Below are 17358 nucleotides of genomic sequence, written 5' to 3' on the forward strand. Positions count from 1 at the left end.
TTGGCCTATTGTGGGTTGGATTGCGGATCAGTGGGGGAAAATTACGGGTTGCCGGTAGCAAGTATGGGTTGGGTACAGGTATAAGAAAATGGACCCGCACAGGACTCACGTGCCTTAAAAATATTGTTTCTGCGGGTGACCAGAGAGAAGTCTTGCCACTTGGGTGGCCAGTTTAAATAGAAATTCCCAGACAGAGAGAAGGAAACTTATCCTAAACACTCAAAATATCATCTCTGTTCAACCAGCAAAGAACTTGCACATTAAATTCACTGGTAAGTTTCATTTATGTTTTAACCTATTTTAATATATTAAAGGGGACCCGTCGCCGACAAAAAATATTCCAAATCCTATTTTATTACGTCAGTCAAGCAAAATGAACTTTAATTACACTGTATAAATTATTTGAACCTTGTTTCCTTTTGTCTGGGAAGCAGGCAGGAGGCATTTTGCGGACACTGCTCTTAAGACAAGCCTTACATCATCTTAAAATCTTGTTTGTGCACCTGAATGGGGGACCTGATGTCCATCCCCATTACACAATTAAATGCTGAAGAGAACGGGGGGAATTTGGGTAGTGCAATGACATCTTGTAAGTGCTGAATGTAAAGTGAATGTAATTGACTGCCCCTCTATGCCTAAGGCCCTCGTGGGGCCATCCGTTGGGTGTCCCCTATCGATATCTGGCCCGAAAGTCGGGCAGGATAAAAAATCCTGTTGGACCGCGGCTGCATCTGTTCGTTGATGCGCTCACGCAATCCGACCGCCCATATTGGCAGCATTCTGATCCATTCGTTGGGCCCTAGGGCCAGCGATCCGATCAGCCTGATCTCGCCACCTCAATGTGGGCATATCTGGCGGGGAGAGATCCGCAGACCTCCCTGTGTATGGCCACCTTTACAACTTTGCTAGATATGGGGGCCAAATTCACTAAGCTCGAGTGAAGGAATAGAGGAAAATAGAGGAAAAAAAAACTCGAATGTTTTTTTTGGCTACTTCGACAATCGAATTGGCTACTTCAACCTTCGACTACGACCTTCGACTTAGAATCGAACAATTCGAACTAAAAATCATTCGACTATTCGACTGTTGAAGTACTATCTCTTTAAAAAAAAACTTTGACCGCCTAGTTCGCCACCTAAAACCTACCGAGGCCAATGTTAGCCTATGGGGAAGGTCCCCATCGGCTTTACAAGGTTTTTTTGATCGAAGGAATTTCGTTCGATCGATGGATTAAAATCCTTCGAATCGAACGAACGAATTTCCCTAAATCCTTCGACTTCGATATTCGAAGTCGAAGGATTTCAATTCCGCAGTCGAATATCAAGGCTTAATTAACCTCGACATTCGACCCTAGATAAATGTGCCCCTTGATGTCAGCACAAGTTTCTAAATGTATTGTCACAACGCCATCTATAGGCCATATAGCAAAATGTCACCTTCATACAATGACAATACACAAAAAATGACTGTAAATAAACTGTAATATTGTAATAATTTAACCCTTTCAGTCTTTACTTTGTGCTCCTATTCATACCAAATATGCAAGATCCTATGTCTAACTTTTTGCTTTTATTCCTTCCCAGCATGAGAGCAGAAGGCCACAGCATCACAGCTTGTACTCATAGTTTGGGACCCTGTTGGACCCCGTAGCACCCGGATCATGTCTATAAGATCATCAGAGGAAGGTGATGGCCATTTAATAGGACTGTACCAATACAATGTGTTTTTTGCTCAAGGCATGTTTTATTGTTAAACACAAGTTGAAAATATCCACACTGAATACTTTACATTGGAGCGTTGCATCACATTGGAACCTGTATATGAATAATACAAATGACACAGCTTACTACTAATTTATTCGCTAGCCCTGGAATAATTTTCAGAAAATTTTTTCGCGAACAAACGCCCATAAGAAAAAATAATGCCCATTGACTAATGCATTTGGAGAAAAAAAAGTCACCATAAGTATAAAAGCCCATTGACTTTAATGCATTAGGTCAAAAAAAGTCGCCATATGAAAAAACGCCCATTGACTTTAATGCATTTGGAGAGAAAAGTCGCCATGTGAAAAAACACCCATTGACTTTAAAGGGATTGTTCACCTTTAAACTACCTTTTAGTATGATGTAGAGAGGGATATTCTGAGACAACTTGCAATTGGTTTTCAATTTTTATTATTTGTGGTTTTTGAGTTTTTAGCTTCTTATTCAGCAGCTCTCCAGTTTGCAATTTTTTGTCCAATCAGGTTGGTAGGCTCTAAATAACCCTATCAACCATGCACCGATTTGAATAAGAGACTGGAATGTAAATAGGAGAGGCCTGAATAGAAAGAGGGGTAATAAAAAGTAGCAATATTAATACATTTGTAGTCTTACAGAGCATTCGTTTTTAGATGGGGTCAGTGACCCCCATTTGAAAGCATGTGAGTTAGCAGAAGAAGGCAAATAATTAAAAAACTATAAAAAAAAATAAAATAATGAAGACCAATTGAAAAGTTGCTTAGAATTGGTCGTTCTATAATATACTAAAATTGAACTTAAAGGTGAACGACTCAGAGAAATTGTTAAGTGCAAAGACGCCCATTGACTTCAATGCATTTCGCAAAATGTTGCTGTTTTCGAGAATTTTTTTCGCAGTTTTGCAAAACGGGTCAGAATCGCTCATCACTACTTAATACTACTCCCTGTAGAGTCCAACTGTTTCTTTTAGGGATACTATGCCAGCTGGGCATCTAACCATTTTTGTTTTTTTAGTTTCTATTTTTTAGCAGTTTTATAGAGTTGTAACTGCTCGGTTCCACTCCACACCAATTTTCCAATGCTAGGTTATGAGACGCTTGACCTGGAATTGGGCTTTAGTAACTAGTGATTGGTATGTTACTGGGGCAGACACATTGCTGACTCCCTAGGCAATGTAGTGTCTAAACAACTTTTTAATTGCCCTTCATTATTTATTTATTTATTTATTTTTAATATTTGCATTTTTCTTTTGACCCGTTCCAGCTTTCAAAAGGGGGTCACTGACCCCATCTAAAAACAAATGCTCTGTAAGACTACAAATGTATTAATATTGCTACTTTTTATTACTCATCTTTCTATTTTGCCCCTCTCCTATTCATATTCCAGTTACTAAAATCAATGCATGATTGCTAGGGTAATTTGGACCCTGGCAACCAGATTGCTGAAATGGCAAGCTGGAGAGCTGCTGAATAAAAAGCTAAATAATTGAAAAACCACGTGTAATAAAAAATGTAAACCAATTGCAAATTGTCTCAGAATATCCCTCTCTATATCATACTGAAAGTTAATTTAAAGGTGAACAACCCTTTTAAGTGTAGCTCATGTATCCAAACTAAAATATAATTAATTCTAATTGGAATCTACATCCGCCTATTGGGTTTATTTAATGGTTACATGACTTATTAGTAGACTTAAGGTATGAAGATCCAAATTATGGAAAGATCTGCTATCCAGAACACCCCATGTCCTAAGCATTCTGTATAACCGGTCACATACCTGTGCCAATTACTGTGTTTGCTGCAGCTGGTATTGCGCTTTTAAGGCAGACACACGCTCAGATTCGGGGAGATTAGTCGCTTGGTGACAAATCTCCTCTTCTTCGGGCGACTAATCTCCCCGAACTGCCTCCCGCAGGATAGAATGTAAATCACTGGCGGGATTGCAATTGGTGCGCTTTGTTTTCCGAAGTTCCCTAACAAGGAAACTTCAGGAGACTTAGTAAACAAAGCGCTCTGAGTGCCATCCCCGCGGCGATTTACATTCTAGCCGGTGGGAGGAGATTAGTCGCCCCAAAGAAGAAGTGACTAAATCTCCCCAAATCTGAGCGTGTGTCTCTGCCCTCAAGGCTTTAAAGGCTTTGGTGGAGTCCTGCTCCCATACATCTGATATCATTTTAATCCCCCCATTTAATCAACAGGTTGGGGTTGAATTTGAGCCCTGTATGGAAATGCCAGGTTCTTCCATAACGGTGTTTTGAGGGACATACTGGGTGGAGTCCATTAATGTGTGTACTGTACCTTGGTTTTGGGCTTAGATAATCGGATTTTTTAGCTGACTCCTAAGTTTAAGGATAGTTTTTATGAGGGGTATCTGTTTGGTTAGAGCATTGTACACAGATGCATTAACTGAGAAAATAAATAGTAGTACAGATATGGGACCTGTTATCCAGAATACTCGGGATCTGGGGTTTTCTGGATAACGGATCTTTCTGTAATTTGGATCTTCATACCTTAACTCTACTAGAAAATCATGTAAACATGAAATAAACCCAATAGGCTGGTTTTGCTCCCAATAAGGATTAATTATATCTTAGTTGGGATCAAGTACAAGCGGCTGTTTTATTATTACAGAGAAAAAGGATATTATTTTCAAAATTTTGATTATTTGGATAAAATAGAGTCTATGGGAGACGGCCTTTCCATAATACGGAGCTTTTTAGATAACTGGTTTCCGCATAATCACTCCTATACCTGTAGTAGTACATATTAGTTAAAGCAAGCCCTCCGTTGTTCTGTAGTCTCATAGTCTCATCCTCTTTTGAAGGCTCAGTGTAGATATGGAACTGCCCATATAAATGTTCTAATTTACTACTGTCAAAAAAATGTAGGTGGTATCCAGATCAGAACTATGAACAGTTACCACCAAAGCCTGGTGTGGAAAATGAAGAAGCACAGAGGGGAGTCAGTACCACTTATCTTTTCCCACCTCTCCACCAGACTCAGATTCAGCTCTTGGACAACCCAGTGATATGATATTCTGCCAACCTCAGTGCCCTGACTTACTCTGCTTTACTGATTTTCTACCTACTGCACCAGCGGAGAAGGATCTACTACATCCCACACGGTCTGATCAGAGCAGGGGGTTATGGGAGATTATACCCAAGTAATATGTTGGCATGTATGTATGGAAGCAAATACCTGCCCACCAAAATGGTGCTGCTGCCATGTGGGTGAGACCTTAATTCTGCTTGTTTGTCTGCGCGTCAGAGAGAGAGTGTGAGTGAGTGAGCATTACAGTGCAGTAAGTGTGCCCGTGGCTACCTGTGGCTGCTGCACCGAGTTAACCCACCAGATGCCACTGTCGGGCTGAATGCAGAATTTATTCTGATTTCCCGGTGCCTCCCACCTGTAATTCACTTGTGGGAATTGTAGTTCAGAGGAGTCTCTCTCACTCTTTCTCTCATTCTGCACAGCGCCACCATCATGGGGCACAGTTCCTGCTGCTGTCGCTGACTCTGCTGTCGCTGGAGAAGGATGAAGGAGCCACCGGATAAGAAACCACCGGAGGGGGGTGAAAAGGTATTTGCTGCTGAAATTTAGAGGTAAGTTTCACTGAACCCCAATGTTTCTTTTTCCCTTGGCCACCAATGTCTTCTCCTTTCAGTAAGGGTCCTGTTCACTAATGTATGTATGCAGATGTTGTTATGTCTCTTTCACCTTTTCAGTACATATGGTCTGGCCTACATAGTACATACATGTGTCAGTAAGACCCAGGGTTCATTTATTAAGTGGAAGGCAAAGTGCAAAGAACAAGTGCAAGCCACCATTATTGCACACTGTCGTCATTATATCACTATTCATTATTTAAATTGGTACAGGTCACCTCTCCCCACACGGAGCAGTTGCACCATGAATACAGATCTGCTTGCTTCTCCTTGCACCCCTTATCCATCTCCTACCTTGTACCCCATGGACTTTGGTCAGTTTGGGAATCAGATAGGTGTATAAATATAATCTGCCAGTACATCATTTTACTCAGTTCAGGGGGTTTTGGCAGATAAGTAAATAGAGAAGCTGCTGTTTGAACAAAAGATCAGCACAACAGAAAGCCGACCCTCATACGTGTTCCTTCTGTTTGACCTGAAAATACACCTGAATGGCTCGTCTATGGCTGACTTTAGTCAAGAGGGGGTAAAATCCTAACTAGGCCTAATGCACAACATCATATGGAGGTGGGACGGCCGGCAATGGAAGACAAGCGCTGTGGGTAGATCACAGGACTCAGTACAGGAGATATAGTGTTAGGTGCAGCAACCTTGTACATTAATACTCATTTTTATTAACATCTGTGTATCTGGGGCTTTACATATATCCACTGAAATCTCTGTATATCCATAAAGATACCAATCCACTTCTAAGTAGGGTTCTACATTCATTATTGTATGGGACAGTGCCACCATTCTAATAAATCTTTCAGTTGGCAGATCTTGCAGTGCACCCCAATGGCACACTGTAGCCTGCCCATTATATGTTAATAGAGGGGAGAGCATTGAATCACTTTCCCCTTGTGTTCCCCTGTTCTAGCCTGGAATATCTGGAAAAAGAAGTATTTACGAACAACCTCACCACCCACTGCCCAGTTCAACACTACCAGCCGCTGACTGATTGGACCTCACCACGGTGCTACTTCCTGTCTCCATTCAGACCTCGGTGATGCACACACCTGGGACATGTCTATACTTTTCTGGGTTTGTGCCTTTAACAGACCAATTAAAGGGCGGTTCACCTTTAAGTTAACTTTAAGCATGTTATAGAATGGCTAATTCTAAGTAACTTTTTAATTGGACTTCATTTATTCTTTTTTTTATAGTTTTTGAATCATTTGTCTTCTTCTTCTGACCCTTTTCAGCTTTCCAATGGGGGTCACTGACCCCCATCTCAAAACAAATGCTCTGTAAGGCTACACATTTACTGTTATTGCTACTTTGTATTATTCCTCTTTCTATTCAGTCCTCTCCTATTCATATTCCTTTCTCTTATTCCAATCAAAGCATGGTTGCTAGGGGAATTTGGACCCTAGTAACCAGATTGCTGAAATTCTAAACCAGAGAGCTGCTGAATAAAAAGCCAAATAATTAAAAAAACACAAATAATAAAAAAATGAAAACCAATTGCAAATTGTCTCAGAATATTACTCTCTATATCATACTAAATGTTAACTCAAAGGTGAACAAATCCTTTATAGAGGGGCATTTGGGAAAATGTCACTTTCTTTGCAAAATTTGGGATGTTTTACTGCCTCGATCATCTGAGCCATAACCCATCATCCATCTACTTGTTCTCTTTAGAATATTGCAGTGAGACATGTTAAAATACCAATCGTAATGTAAGATTTGTAACTCTGCATTCCCTTCAATTGTAAACTAGACCATACGAGGCCCCACAGCAACATCATTTTAGCGCCCACTGACTTTAGGGAATAAAATATTTATTGTGATACTGCTGATCAGTCATTACCCCCCCCCCAACAGTGACAGGGTCTACTTTCTATATAGTTACACCCCCTCATTCTGCCCTAACCAAGATCTATTCTTAAAATAAAATTCTGGGGGGAGCAAAAGTAACAACAGGATACGGGATCCATATAATTGGAAAAGGGAATGGATCTCATAGAAAATAGTTACCTGTGTGTCACAAATCAGAAATAATTTCCCTTAGTATGGGGGTTCTATAGCATGGATGGATTCTGTACATTATTGTTCTTTTGCTTTGCTTTCTGAGTACACGGGGGCAATGACTGCACAAGTATCCCTACAGAGACAGATTTAGGCTTTGTACCCACAGGCAACTTCTCATCTGCCCAATGAATATTGTGTTGTGCACTTTAACCTTCACCCCTATGGTGATAGCACCAGAAATGTCTGACTATGATATGGATAATATCCCTGTGCACTGAAATACAGTAAATGTGTCTTGTGTTTTTACTTCCCTTTTAGAAGGATTTGTTCTTACTGCAATACATTTGAGAGTCTGTATCACTTTAAACTCAATTATATATATTTTCATCTTTCCCTCCAGCTTTATTATGTCTGTATATGCCAGTGGGTACATGAGTATACAGACTACATTCAATGATGAGGAATGGAGGGAGATTCCCAGGAATGACCATTAGAAACAGAATCTCCAACCAGTTAATCCAGTGTGAGAATGCTTGGTGGAGCAGCTGTACCCACAGGAGGACTGGCACGTGTCACTCACAGGTACTGAAGTGCTGGGTGTGGTGTAAGGAATCACACTGACATATACCATGGAAAGCAGGGTTTCTTATAAAACAAGAACATGAGTAAATTTCACGTTCATTCTTCTTTAACTTTTCTGTTTCTTCTCAGTTTATTCATTCCATTTTCACACATCCCGCCCCATCTATATGTTACCTCTCCCAAATGGGACCAGTACCCAGAATAAAGACACACACACAACAGCTTGGTGTTAAATCTGTGTAAGTCACAGTTTTATTGATAATAATTAGATAAACTGTGCTATTTGATCCTGAGGAAGGCAAAAACCTCTAGCAAGATCTGCTTCACTAGAGGAAAAAATTCCTTCCTGACCCCTTAACGGCGATCGGATTTCCTCCCAGGATCAATGCACCAAATTAAAGCAAGGGAAGCAGGGTGAGGGAAACAGAAGGGAATAGGGCAGCATACGCATTAGCACCATTAAGCTGCTAGGTGAACACTGCATTCCTTTCATTCCATTGGACCCCAAGTAGCCTACAGACCCGGCTTTGCAGACTGTGGGATGGAGTAAAAAGAAATGCAGGGTCTACCGAGCAGCTTAAGGGTGCTCCTGTCTGTGAAACTATATTACAGGTGTAAGTGGGGGCACCGCTGGTGGAATTACAGTGGAGGGAATTGAAACAGAGGGGAATATGGCAGCATACACATGAGCGCCATTAAGCTGCTAGGTGAACACTGCATTCCATTCCATTCCATTGGACCGCAGGCAGACTATAGACCCGGCTTCTTAAGTCTGAGGGATGGAGTGGAAAGGAATGCAGGTCTACCAAGTGGCTTAAGGGTGCTCCTGTCTATGGGACCATATTTTAGTTATAAGGGGGGAGCACCATGTGCGGAATTATGGTGGATTAGAGTGGAGGCAGCGCTGGTGGAATTGCGAATGGCTCACTTACCTCTGTGTCATGAAGATGACTTACACAGAGGAAACTGCCGGTGGTGTTGGTGGTCGCTTGGTGGTTGTGAGGGCTGTCTGCAAAAATAAACAAAATAACGTTAAACTCATACCACAGGTTTTTACATTAGCAAGTGATATCTCTGTAGAAATTCCATTACATTTTGGGGCATTTTAATAAGAAATATGGCAGGTACGCAAATTAACATTACTATACTAAATGCTTTTGCACCATTTCCCTCGACTTTTTGTGATCATGGGACAAGTTGCAAATCACAGGTTTCTCTTTATTTTCAAGCCTTTTGATCAATCCCAATTCCTTGCCAAAATGATGAATATACACTTCCCATTGGTTTCTATGGCATCTCAATAGGTTTCAGTTGCGCAGGAGTTATATGTTCTTTTTGTGGTTGTTTTTCCCAAAATCGCAGCATTGCAATGGATTTCAATACATCAGCCCCTTATACTTTCCATTACAAAATAGTGATATTTTAAGATATATATTCATTAGATGCTGTACCCTGGATATCTCTCCATGTTCTTCTGAGAATTGCCCGGTTATAGCCTCTAGTATTTGTAGAGGTATCTCAGTTGGGCTTTGGCCTTCCTCTTGTCCTGCTGAACTCGGACATCAATCTGATCTTCCACCACCTGGTGTTTCGCATGTTGTCTTTGGCCATCCAATAATCAAAGAGTGCCCATTTCATTTGGCATATGATTGCCTGCCTCATGCACTTCAAATAAAGGGCCCGCCAGTGGTCCCTCAAACTCCATGATCTCACAGATCCCCTCCTCCTCCGTGTAGATCCTCTCTAAGCCCTAGAGAAATGTAAGAAACAAGAAGACATTAAGGTTTCCAGCAGTTTGTGTTTAATCCCCAGTAATAATGAGAGTAACAATTTCTTCCCTTAGGCACAATAAGCAAAGCAATATGTATTTATTACCACTAGGGGAGCTGTTACATTGATCTCTATAGACAGAGCAAATAACATGGCAACTCTCACTAGTAAGTTCTAACACTAAATATGGGAATTGTAACACTCGGGGCAAACACTAAGCTAAACCCTGTTATATTTCTATTTAATCACATTTACATGGAAGATACACAATGTTTATCATTGGGTTAGTATCCCCTTTAACCCCTCGGGTACCTTTGTCAGCAGCCACTTTAGAGAGCAGACTTACCTTCTGATTGCCTTTTATGTAAAGGTCCATGATGGCACGCAGGCCCATCTCCGACGCCCCTGTAATATAAAATAGAGATTTGGGAAGGTTAGAGATAATGTGGAGAGGTGCCATATGTATAGGGACAGCACATAGGAACAAGCACATTTACTAATAGGATTTATTTGCCATGATATTATGCCCAGCGCAATAGTAAATGAGCCCTATTTTATTGTGCTTTCAATGAACCTGTTGAACTGGAACTCTTCTAATGCTCTGATTGGCTCCCCATCTGCTTTAAATTGCATAATACATCATTTGCCTCACCTCCAGCGGAGCCCCATGTTAGGGGTGCCCTGGAATTGGAAAACATACAGTCCAGTTTTTAGTAGTGGGATAAAGTGCATTGCTGGGGTGGGGCTGTACAGTCAATTTCAGGGACAATAGTGGGTTGGGACCAACCTGGGGGGACTGCCATGTACAGGGACAGATAAAAGATGAATCCCCGACTCACAAATCTACAGATGAGAATAAAGAAGAACAGCTATAGCTACATCTATAATGAGCAGCATGGCAACTCCTACAGCCAAGGGATAAGCTAATCTTACTGTTCCAAGCACATGTTATAGAGGGGGAAATACAGGAGCAGTACCTTTGTCCAGAGGATCCCAAATGGGAAGATGTTATCTCTGGCAGGGGGTCACTGAAGTCTTCTTTCTCTTCTTTCTTCTTTCTCTTCTTTCTTCTTCTCCTTGCTTCTCTCTTCTTCTTCTTTTGATGTCTCTCTCTCTCAAAATAGCTGTCTCTCAAATCGCTCTCTCTCTCTCAAATCGCACAGGATATTTCACTTTTTGGGGAGAAATAAGAGACTGTTAGAAGGAGCAAATAAATGGCAATGCATAAACTACAGATCCCATAATGCACTGTGAGGTCTTTACCCACTATAAGGCTATTACTGGAAGTCTCTCTGAACCGTCCCCCACTCTAGTGCTGAGGCCACTGACTGTCGCTACGATGAGTGTGACCGTTGGCAAATGACCGTTGGCAAATGACAGTTGGAAAATGACCGTTGGCATTTACAGCAGAGGCAGAGAAAATTGTCTAATGGTTCAGAAAAAACTACAAAAACAAGTAAACCAAACACCCATTGCCTTAGAACTATAAGTTTTTCTGCTCTCACTTCCAATTTGAGAGGAATATGGGGAGATTTTAGGCACTTTGACACCCACATGTGTTAGTAGATTGGGGGGCAGGGCTGCCATCAGAAGCCCATTTTCAGCTGATTCCCTGTATAAGTGTAATATGTAGGTGTCTGTATCCAAATAAAAAGACAAGTCAGTATTAATGGAATATATGTTCAGTGCCTCTCAACAGGCTGCAGTCCCCGTGTACAATTACAGACATGTCACATGTAAATAAAGTAATAGCCAGAGAGCACAATGGATCTTATACCATCATAGTGTATTTATTGCAGGAAAGTCATGCCAAGTTGCCTTAAATGACTCCCCCCCTTTCCTGCTTGTCACACACGTCATTTGGAACAGTTTCATGACAAGCAGCTCCCCAAGCAATTAGAGTGCTAGGCAATGGGACAATTTTGGCAAGCGATGGCCCACACCCAAGCTGTTATAAATGATGGGTGACAAAACACCCGAAATTGCCCTTTGTATCATCTAAATATATCCCCCGTGCTCCCCGTAAATGGATCTGCTGCTCTTACTCTGAGTCCAGAAATGAAATAACGGTCATCTGTACCTGAGCCGTTACATCACCTTCCTTGCAGCTTTCAGCCAATCAGGGCTGAGCTGGGAGTGATGTCACGGAGATAAGGCATGATATCCCAGTAACTGAACAGCCAATCACATGCTCAGGTACAGATCAAACTTGCACAGTCTAAAACAACCACTAATAAAGTCCAAACATAAGCAGCTTTAGAAGCAGCGCCCCCATCAGATCTCCTGGGACCCCTGACTGGACTCCCCCTGTCCCCATTTAGATCTGTGTCTGTCACTGAACTACAGCTCAGCTACTAGTTATCACAGGGACTGCTGGGTAGGTTAGCAATGGCTAGAGACATACCAGATCAGTGAGACAGTGATGGGGGCAACCACTGAGGGTACAGGGGTTCTGCATTCAGCGTAGGAAGTGTAACTTAGTAGCAAATGTCACATATAGAACAAAAAGTTTGATCCTGTTGTGCCACATATTCCTGTATGTATGCACTAGCAGCGAGGATGCTGGGAGTTGTATGCCCAGTATCTAAATAACATCTTTCTATCGCTGCCGGCCCAGTCCGACCCTGTATGTTGTTGATCCACATCTTGGCTTTTGGGCTGGAAGCTGTAGCCCTGATCCAATGGACTGTAATTGCCTATGACAAAGCTTGTAGCTACAATGGTGCATATAATTGATATAATTATGCTTTATATATCCGGAATCTGCGTTTCTTCCCTGTTGCAATGTTAGACGCGGCACGGCTTCGCGCGCTGTAAAGGGGGGCCCGGCTCTATGAAAAGTTCAGTACCCCCTGTGCCCCCCTGATGGCGGCACCTGTTAGCAGCTGTCAGTGAGCGTTTGAGAGACACATGGAACAGAGTTTTTTTACTGCTCACAGTGAAAGCTGCAGGGTCTGTTGTGAAGCAGCTCCACTGAAGCACTTAGTTACTCATGTAACCCAGCACCTAATCATTTGCCACTTCTGCAATATGTTTCCTTCTCAACTGTGATGACAAATCTCTTTTAAGTAGAAAAGAGATACAAAAAGCATCAAAACCTTCATTTAAACCCCAAACTGACTTTTATACAAAGGGAAGTATTCTACGGAAACTGTGAATTTATGGGAGATAAGCCATATGAGCTCACACTCTAGGTTTGCTTCCAACCTTTATTCCATAGCTAATGCATGGATGTAACTCTGTCCATTTTCTCCACAGATGAAGGAAGTATGAACCAGAAGGCGACCACTCCAGCACCAACGGGAGGAAAGCGAAAAAAAGAATGAGATCCTGTATAACCCGCACAGCTCTCTCCAGAGCCGTGAGTCAACACTGCTCATTCATTGATCATTCCTGCCCTGTGTAATCACATCCACTCGCTTTTATACAGCAATGCCGAACAACAAGAGCAGACTTTAACAGAACGAGGTAAAGATCATTTGGTGAGCGTACCACTTGGTTAAAGCATGACACTCAATCAATCGCTAACGCATTTATGGCTGTACATTAAAAGGGGTGGATCAACTTCACAGTTACACTTTAAGTATGTTAGTAGAATGGGCTAATTTCTAAGCGAACTTTTCAGATTCGGCCTAGAATTTTTCCTTGTAGAGTTTTTAGAGAAATGAATGACCCTTCGTTACTCTGTTGTACTTTTCCAGCTCTTCCAATGGGATCGCTTCACCCATAACTAACACAAAGTGCTGTATAAACGCTACACTTTAATGATACCACTACTTTTATACTAGACTTTGTATCAGTTTCTCTCCTATTCATATTCCAGTCTCTTATTCAAATACAATGACCATGGTTGCTTAGGGGAACTTGACCTTAACAACCAATTATAGCTGAAAATTACCAGAAAGACCGGAGGAGCTGCTAAGAATAAAAAACTAAATAATTCAAATAACTACACATTATAAAGCCAATGCAAATTGTCTTAGGAAGATCAGCTCTCTGCATCAGACTAAAAGTAATGTAAGGTGAACAAACCACCTTAAGATCAGTGATGGGTGCCTGTATAAGGAACACCCACAGGACAGAATTAAACGTGTGGCTCCTCTATTTCCATAAAAACTCAATACTCGGGTTGATTAATGGAAGAGGAGAACTGGGCATACCGAAAAAGTTAAGTATCATCTCCACTGTCTTTTCTGTATTGTATTAAGACTAATTAGGGAACAGCTGAATCTGTGCTTAGTACAGGGAATACCTATGCTGCCATAGTTTATGGATCTCTATGTCAAGACTATGAAAAAATTTAAAGGGCTGTTCCTGCTGTATGATGCTAATAACAGGGAATACCTATCTGCTGCCATAGTTTGATGGACGATCACTTTGTACAGACTCATTTGAAAAAATTTAGGGGCTGTGCCTGCCAGAATTGTGCCTTAGTACAGGGAATACCTATGACCTTGCCATAAGTTTTATGGATACTCTCTGATACAGGGACGGTGAATAGAAGCACTTAGGAGCATGTTTTATCTTCCTGCTGAATCTGTGCTTCATTACAGGGAATACTATGCATTGACCCATAGTTATGGGATCCTTGATAAAGGACTATGAGCAAAAACTTCAGGAGCTGTTCCTGCTGAATGATGACTTAAGTACAGAGGGAAAATACCTATGCTCCATAGTACCTTATCGGGAAATCTCTCTGTTTCAGGGACTATGAGAAAATCAGGGGCTGTTCACTGCCGCTGAATTGTGCTTCGAGTTACAGAGGGAATAACATATGCATGCCATAGTTAGTATGGATCTCTCTGTACAGACTATGAGCAAACTTAGGGCTGTTCCTGCCTGAATTGTGCTAGTACAGGGAAAACCTATAGCTGCATATTTTATGGGATACTCTTTGTAAGACTATGAGCCAAACATAGGGCTGTTCCTGCTGAATTGTGCTAGTACAGGGAATACCTATGCTGCCAATAGTTTATATGGATCTCATACTGTACAGACTATGAAAAATTGTAGGGCTGTCCTGCTGAATTTGCTAGTACAGGAATACTATGCTGCCAATAGGTTTTAATGGATCTCTCTGTACAACTAATGAGAACATTTTAGGGCATGTTACCTGCTGAATGTGCTTCTAGTACAAGGATACATATCGCTGCTATAGTTTTATGGGAATCTCTCTGTACAGGACTCATAGATGCAAACTTAGGGGCTGTTCCGCTAGAATTTGTGTTAGTACAGGGAATAACCTATGCTGGCCTAGTTTTATGGACTCTCTTGTAAAGACATGAGCAAAACTTAGGGGCTGTTCCTGCTGAATTTGTGCTTAAGTACAAGGAAGAATACTATGCTTGCCATAGTTTTATGGAGATACTCTCTGTTAAACAGACTATGAGAAAATGTAGGGGCTGTTCCTGCTGATTAATATGTGCTTAGTACAGGGGAATACATATGCTGCCATATGTTTATAGAGAGTCTCTCTGTAATACAGACTATGAGAACAATTTAGGAGCTGTTCTGCTGAATGTTTAAGACCAGGGTAATAACCTTATAGCTAGCTATAGTATTTACTGGAGATCGTCTTGGTGCTGAGTGTCTTTATGATTATTAGGGCTTTGCTGTTACATTGTGCTTAGTACAGACGAAGATATTACAGACTATGAGAGAACAGGGAGATGCCATTAGATGATCAGGGGTGTAATTGCTGTGGCCTATGACAAAAAGTGCAAATGGAATATCTGCTTTACATTCACTGACTATGTTCACATATAATGTCAGGCCATTCCCCCTTTTTCCCTGCAGGCAAGAGACGTAACACATAAGACAAGGGGAGAAATCAGAATAACATTTCCTCTTACTATTCCATTAGACAAAGGGACAATAAAAACGTGAATGTGAAAATCAGATGTTATTAAGTGCGGGTGCAACTGGGAGTTCTGCAGAAGTTCATTTCAGTCCATTAGCAGATTTACTGCTCTGTGAACAAACTCTCTCCTAGTTCCGCCATATTGGAGAATGAAAGGCATTCTAGGCTTAACTCCCACCTGATCTGTTACTTCTCTTTTTAGACTAGAATCACTGCAGACAGATTTCCAGCATGAGATGGCTACCAGCTACTGTTGAACTACAAATCCACAATCTCTGGATGGTCTGGTGGGAGATAAGAATCCCAGCAGCACAAAAAGAAGATGATTGGTTGAAGAATGGGATGTATATTCACACTGTGTCTCACAGCAGGGGGGTCATTGATGGTAATGTTCCAGCCATGAGACGTCTATTCCGTTATGAAACAGAAAGGTAAAATTCAACCATTATTCATATATTCTCCTAAAATCCAGCTTGCATTCAGTTAAAGGGAATTTGGGTAAAAGCTAATAGTTACATACGACTGTAACCTTGTTATGAGCAATGGGGGCAGGTCAAATCAAATGTGGGTCTCAAAGAGGGGCTTGAAGTCTAAACTCCACTGATCTAGAGGTATTGCTCCTTATTTCTGTAGGTAAATGAGAGCAGAGCAGGCAGTAACCCTTCCAATACTTTCACCTTGTCTCTGTCCATATATATTAGGCACCAACCTGGTGCTACCAACCCCTATTTCTGCAGGGTAAGGCAGTAACGTAACCCTTTCCCTGTCTATAACTAGCCTGCAGCCTTGTGTTTTATATGATCACAGAACCCCTCAGTTTCTTCTAATATCCTTATCATTTGCAGTAGTACATTATCCCTTATAATACATGAGTGTTACTTAGAGTTCCCTGTATAACTCAGCCTGCAGCCTTGGGCCTTGTCTTTATTGTCTCAGTCAGCTTGTGTCTTTATTTCTCTAGTCTACTGTCAGTGCAGACGTATGGGTTTTGTCTTCATTCACCTCTGGAGGCAGGACAGAGAATATGACCTCCTGGTCCCTCCCACTGTATATATAGTTCGTCTCCACCTCCTCACATCCGTTCTTTGTCCTGCCTCGGGGTTTTATTTTTTTTTTTTTTATTTATTTATTTCTGTTTTTATCCTTACCCATACTCTCCCCTCCCTCTTACAAGGAATAGAGCCAGTGGCACGCAGAGCTGCCCGTCTAAGACAACAGTGTAAACTGGCACTCAGATGGTTTCAGACAAAGGGCACGCAGAGCTGCCCTGTCCGATTAGCACTTAACTCACAATGGAGTCTTTAGAGAGTGCAGAAGTTACAGGGCACTCAGAGCTGTCCTACTGCACCGTCTACATAATGGTGCGGTGGTTGAGACACCCTGGGCCGATCAGGACACGCAGAGCTGTCCACTAAAGAGAGAGAACATAGGTCACAGGGACACAAAAGTGGTGCAGAGGGAGGGGAGAACCGGTTACTTCATAAAATCACGAGGCAGAAAATGGCCGCATGGCCAGGCGAAATTGGGTTGCTAGGCAATGAGCTAGACCCGGAACTGCAGGCAACACAGTAGCGCCCAGACAGGCTAAGGAGACTGTTATACAGCATAAAATAAGCCTTTCACCTACAGCGACCCGTGAGTAACACATGGAAGATGGTGGAAACTGATTCACTAAAGGAAATCAAAAGAACCTGATAAGCTTCCTAAATGTAGGCGTGTGCAAGCATTCC

General features: G+C 41.7%; 2 protein-coding genes and 1 long non-coding RNA gene across 4 annotated transcripts in view; 2 read left to right on the forward strand and 1 right to left on the reverse strand.

Annotated features, from left to right (window-relative positions):
* Positions 1-5197, forward strand: part of LOC108704496 — a 91359-nt gene extending 86162 nt beyond the window's left edge. Inside the window, exons 7-8 of the transcript XR_005963444.1 lie at positions 1584-1685; positions 4627-5197. The gene's annotated coding sequence lies outside the window, so the exon portion shown is untranslated. The remainder of the gene's footprint in view (positions 1-1583; positions 1686-4626) is intronic.
* A 2625-nt stretch (positions 5198-7822) lies between these two features.
* The window catches only part of LOC121397098, a 96559-nt gene continuing 87023 nt past the window's right edge, over positions 7823-17358 (forward strand). The window contains exon 1 of one of the 2 annotated variants that reach the window (XM_041573232.1): positions 7823-7998. In XM_041573232.1, coding sequence (XP_041429166.1) covers positions 7870-7998 — 129 coding nt within the window. In that variant the 5' untranslated portion in view covers positions 7823-7869. Of the gene's footprint in view, positions 7999-11058; positions 11225-17358 lie in introns of those variants that run through there. The other variant, XM_041573233.1, reaches the window with a different exon arrangement.
* On the reverse strand, positions 9662-10877 carry LOC121397107. The gene is made up of 3 exons (XR_005963453.1): positions 10746-10877; positions 10115-10173; positions 9662-9748 (listed from the first exon to the last, which is right to left on the reverse strand). It is a non-coding gene; the product is annotated as an uncharacterized LOC121397107 (long non-coding RNA).

Source organism: Xenopus laevis, chromosome 8L (assembly GCF_017654675.1).
Source record: "Xenopus laevis strain J_2021 chromosome 8L, Xenopus_laevis_v10.1, whole genome shotgun sequence".
Classification (NCBI taxonomy): domain Eukaryota; kingdom Metazoa; phylum Chordata; class Amphibia; order Anura; family Pipidae; genus Xenopus; species Xenopus laevis.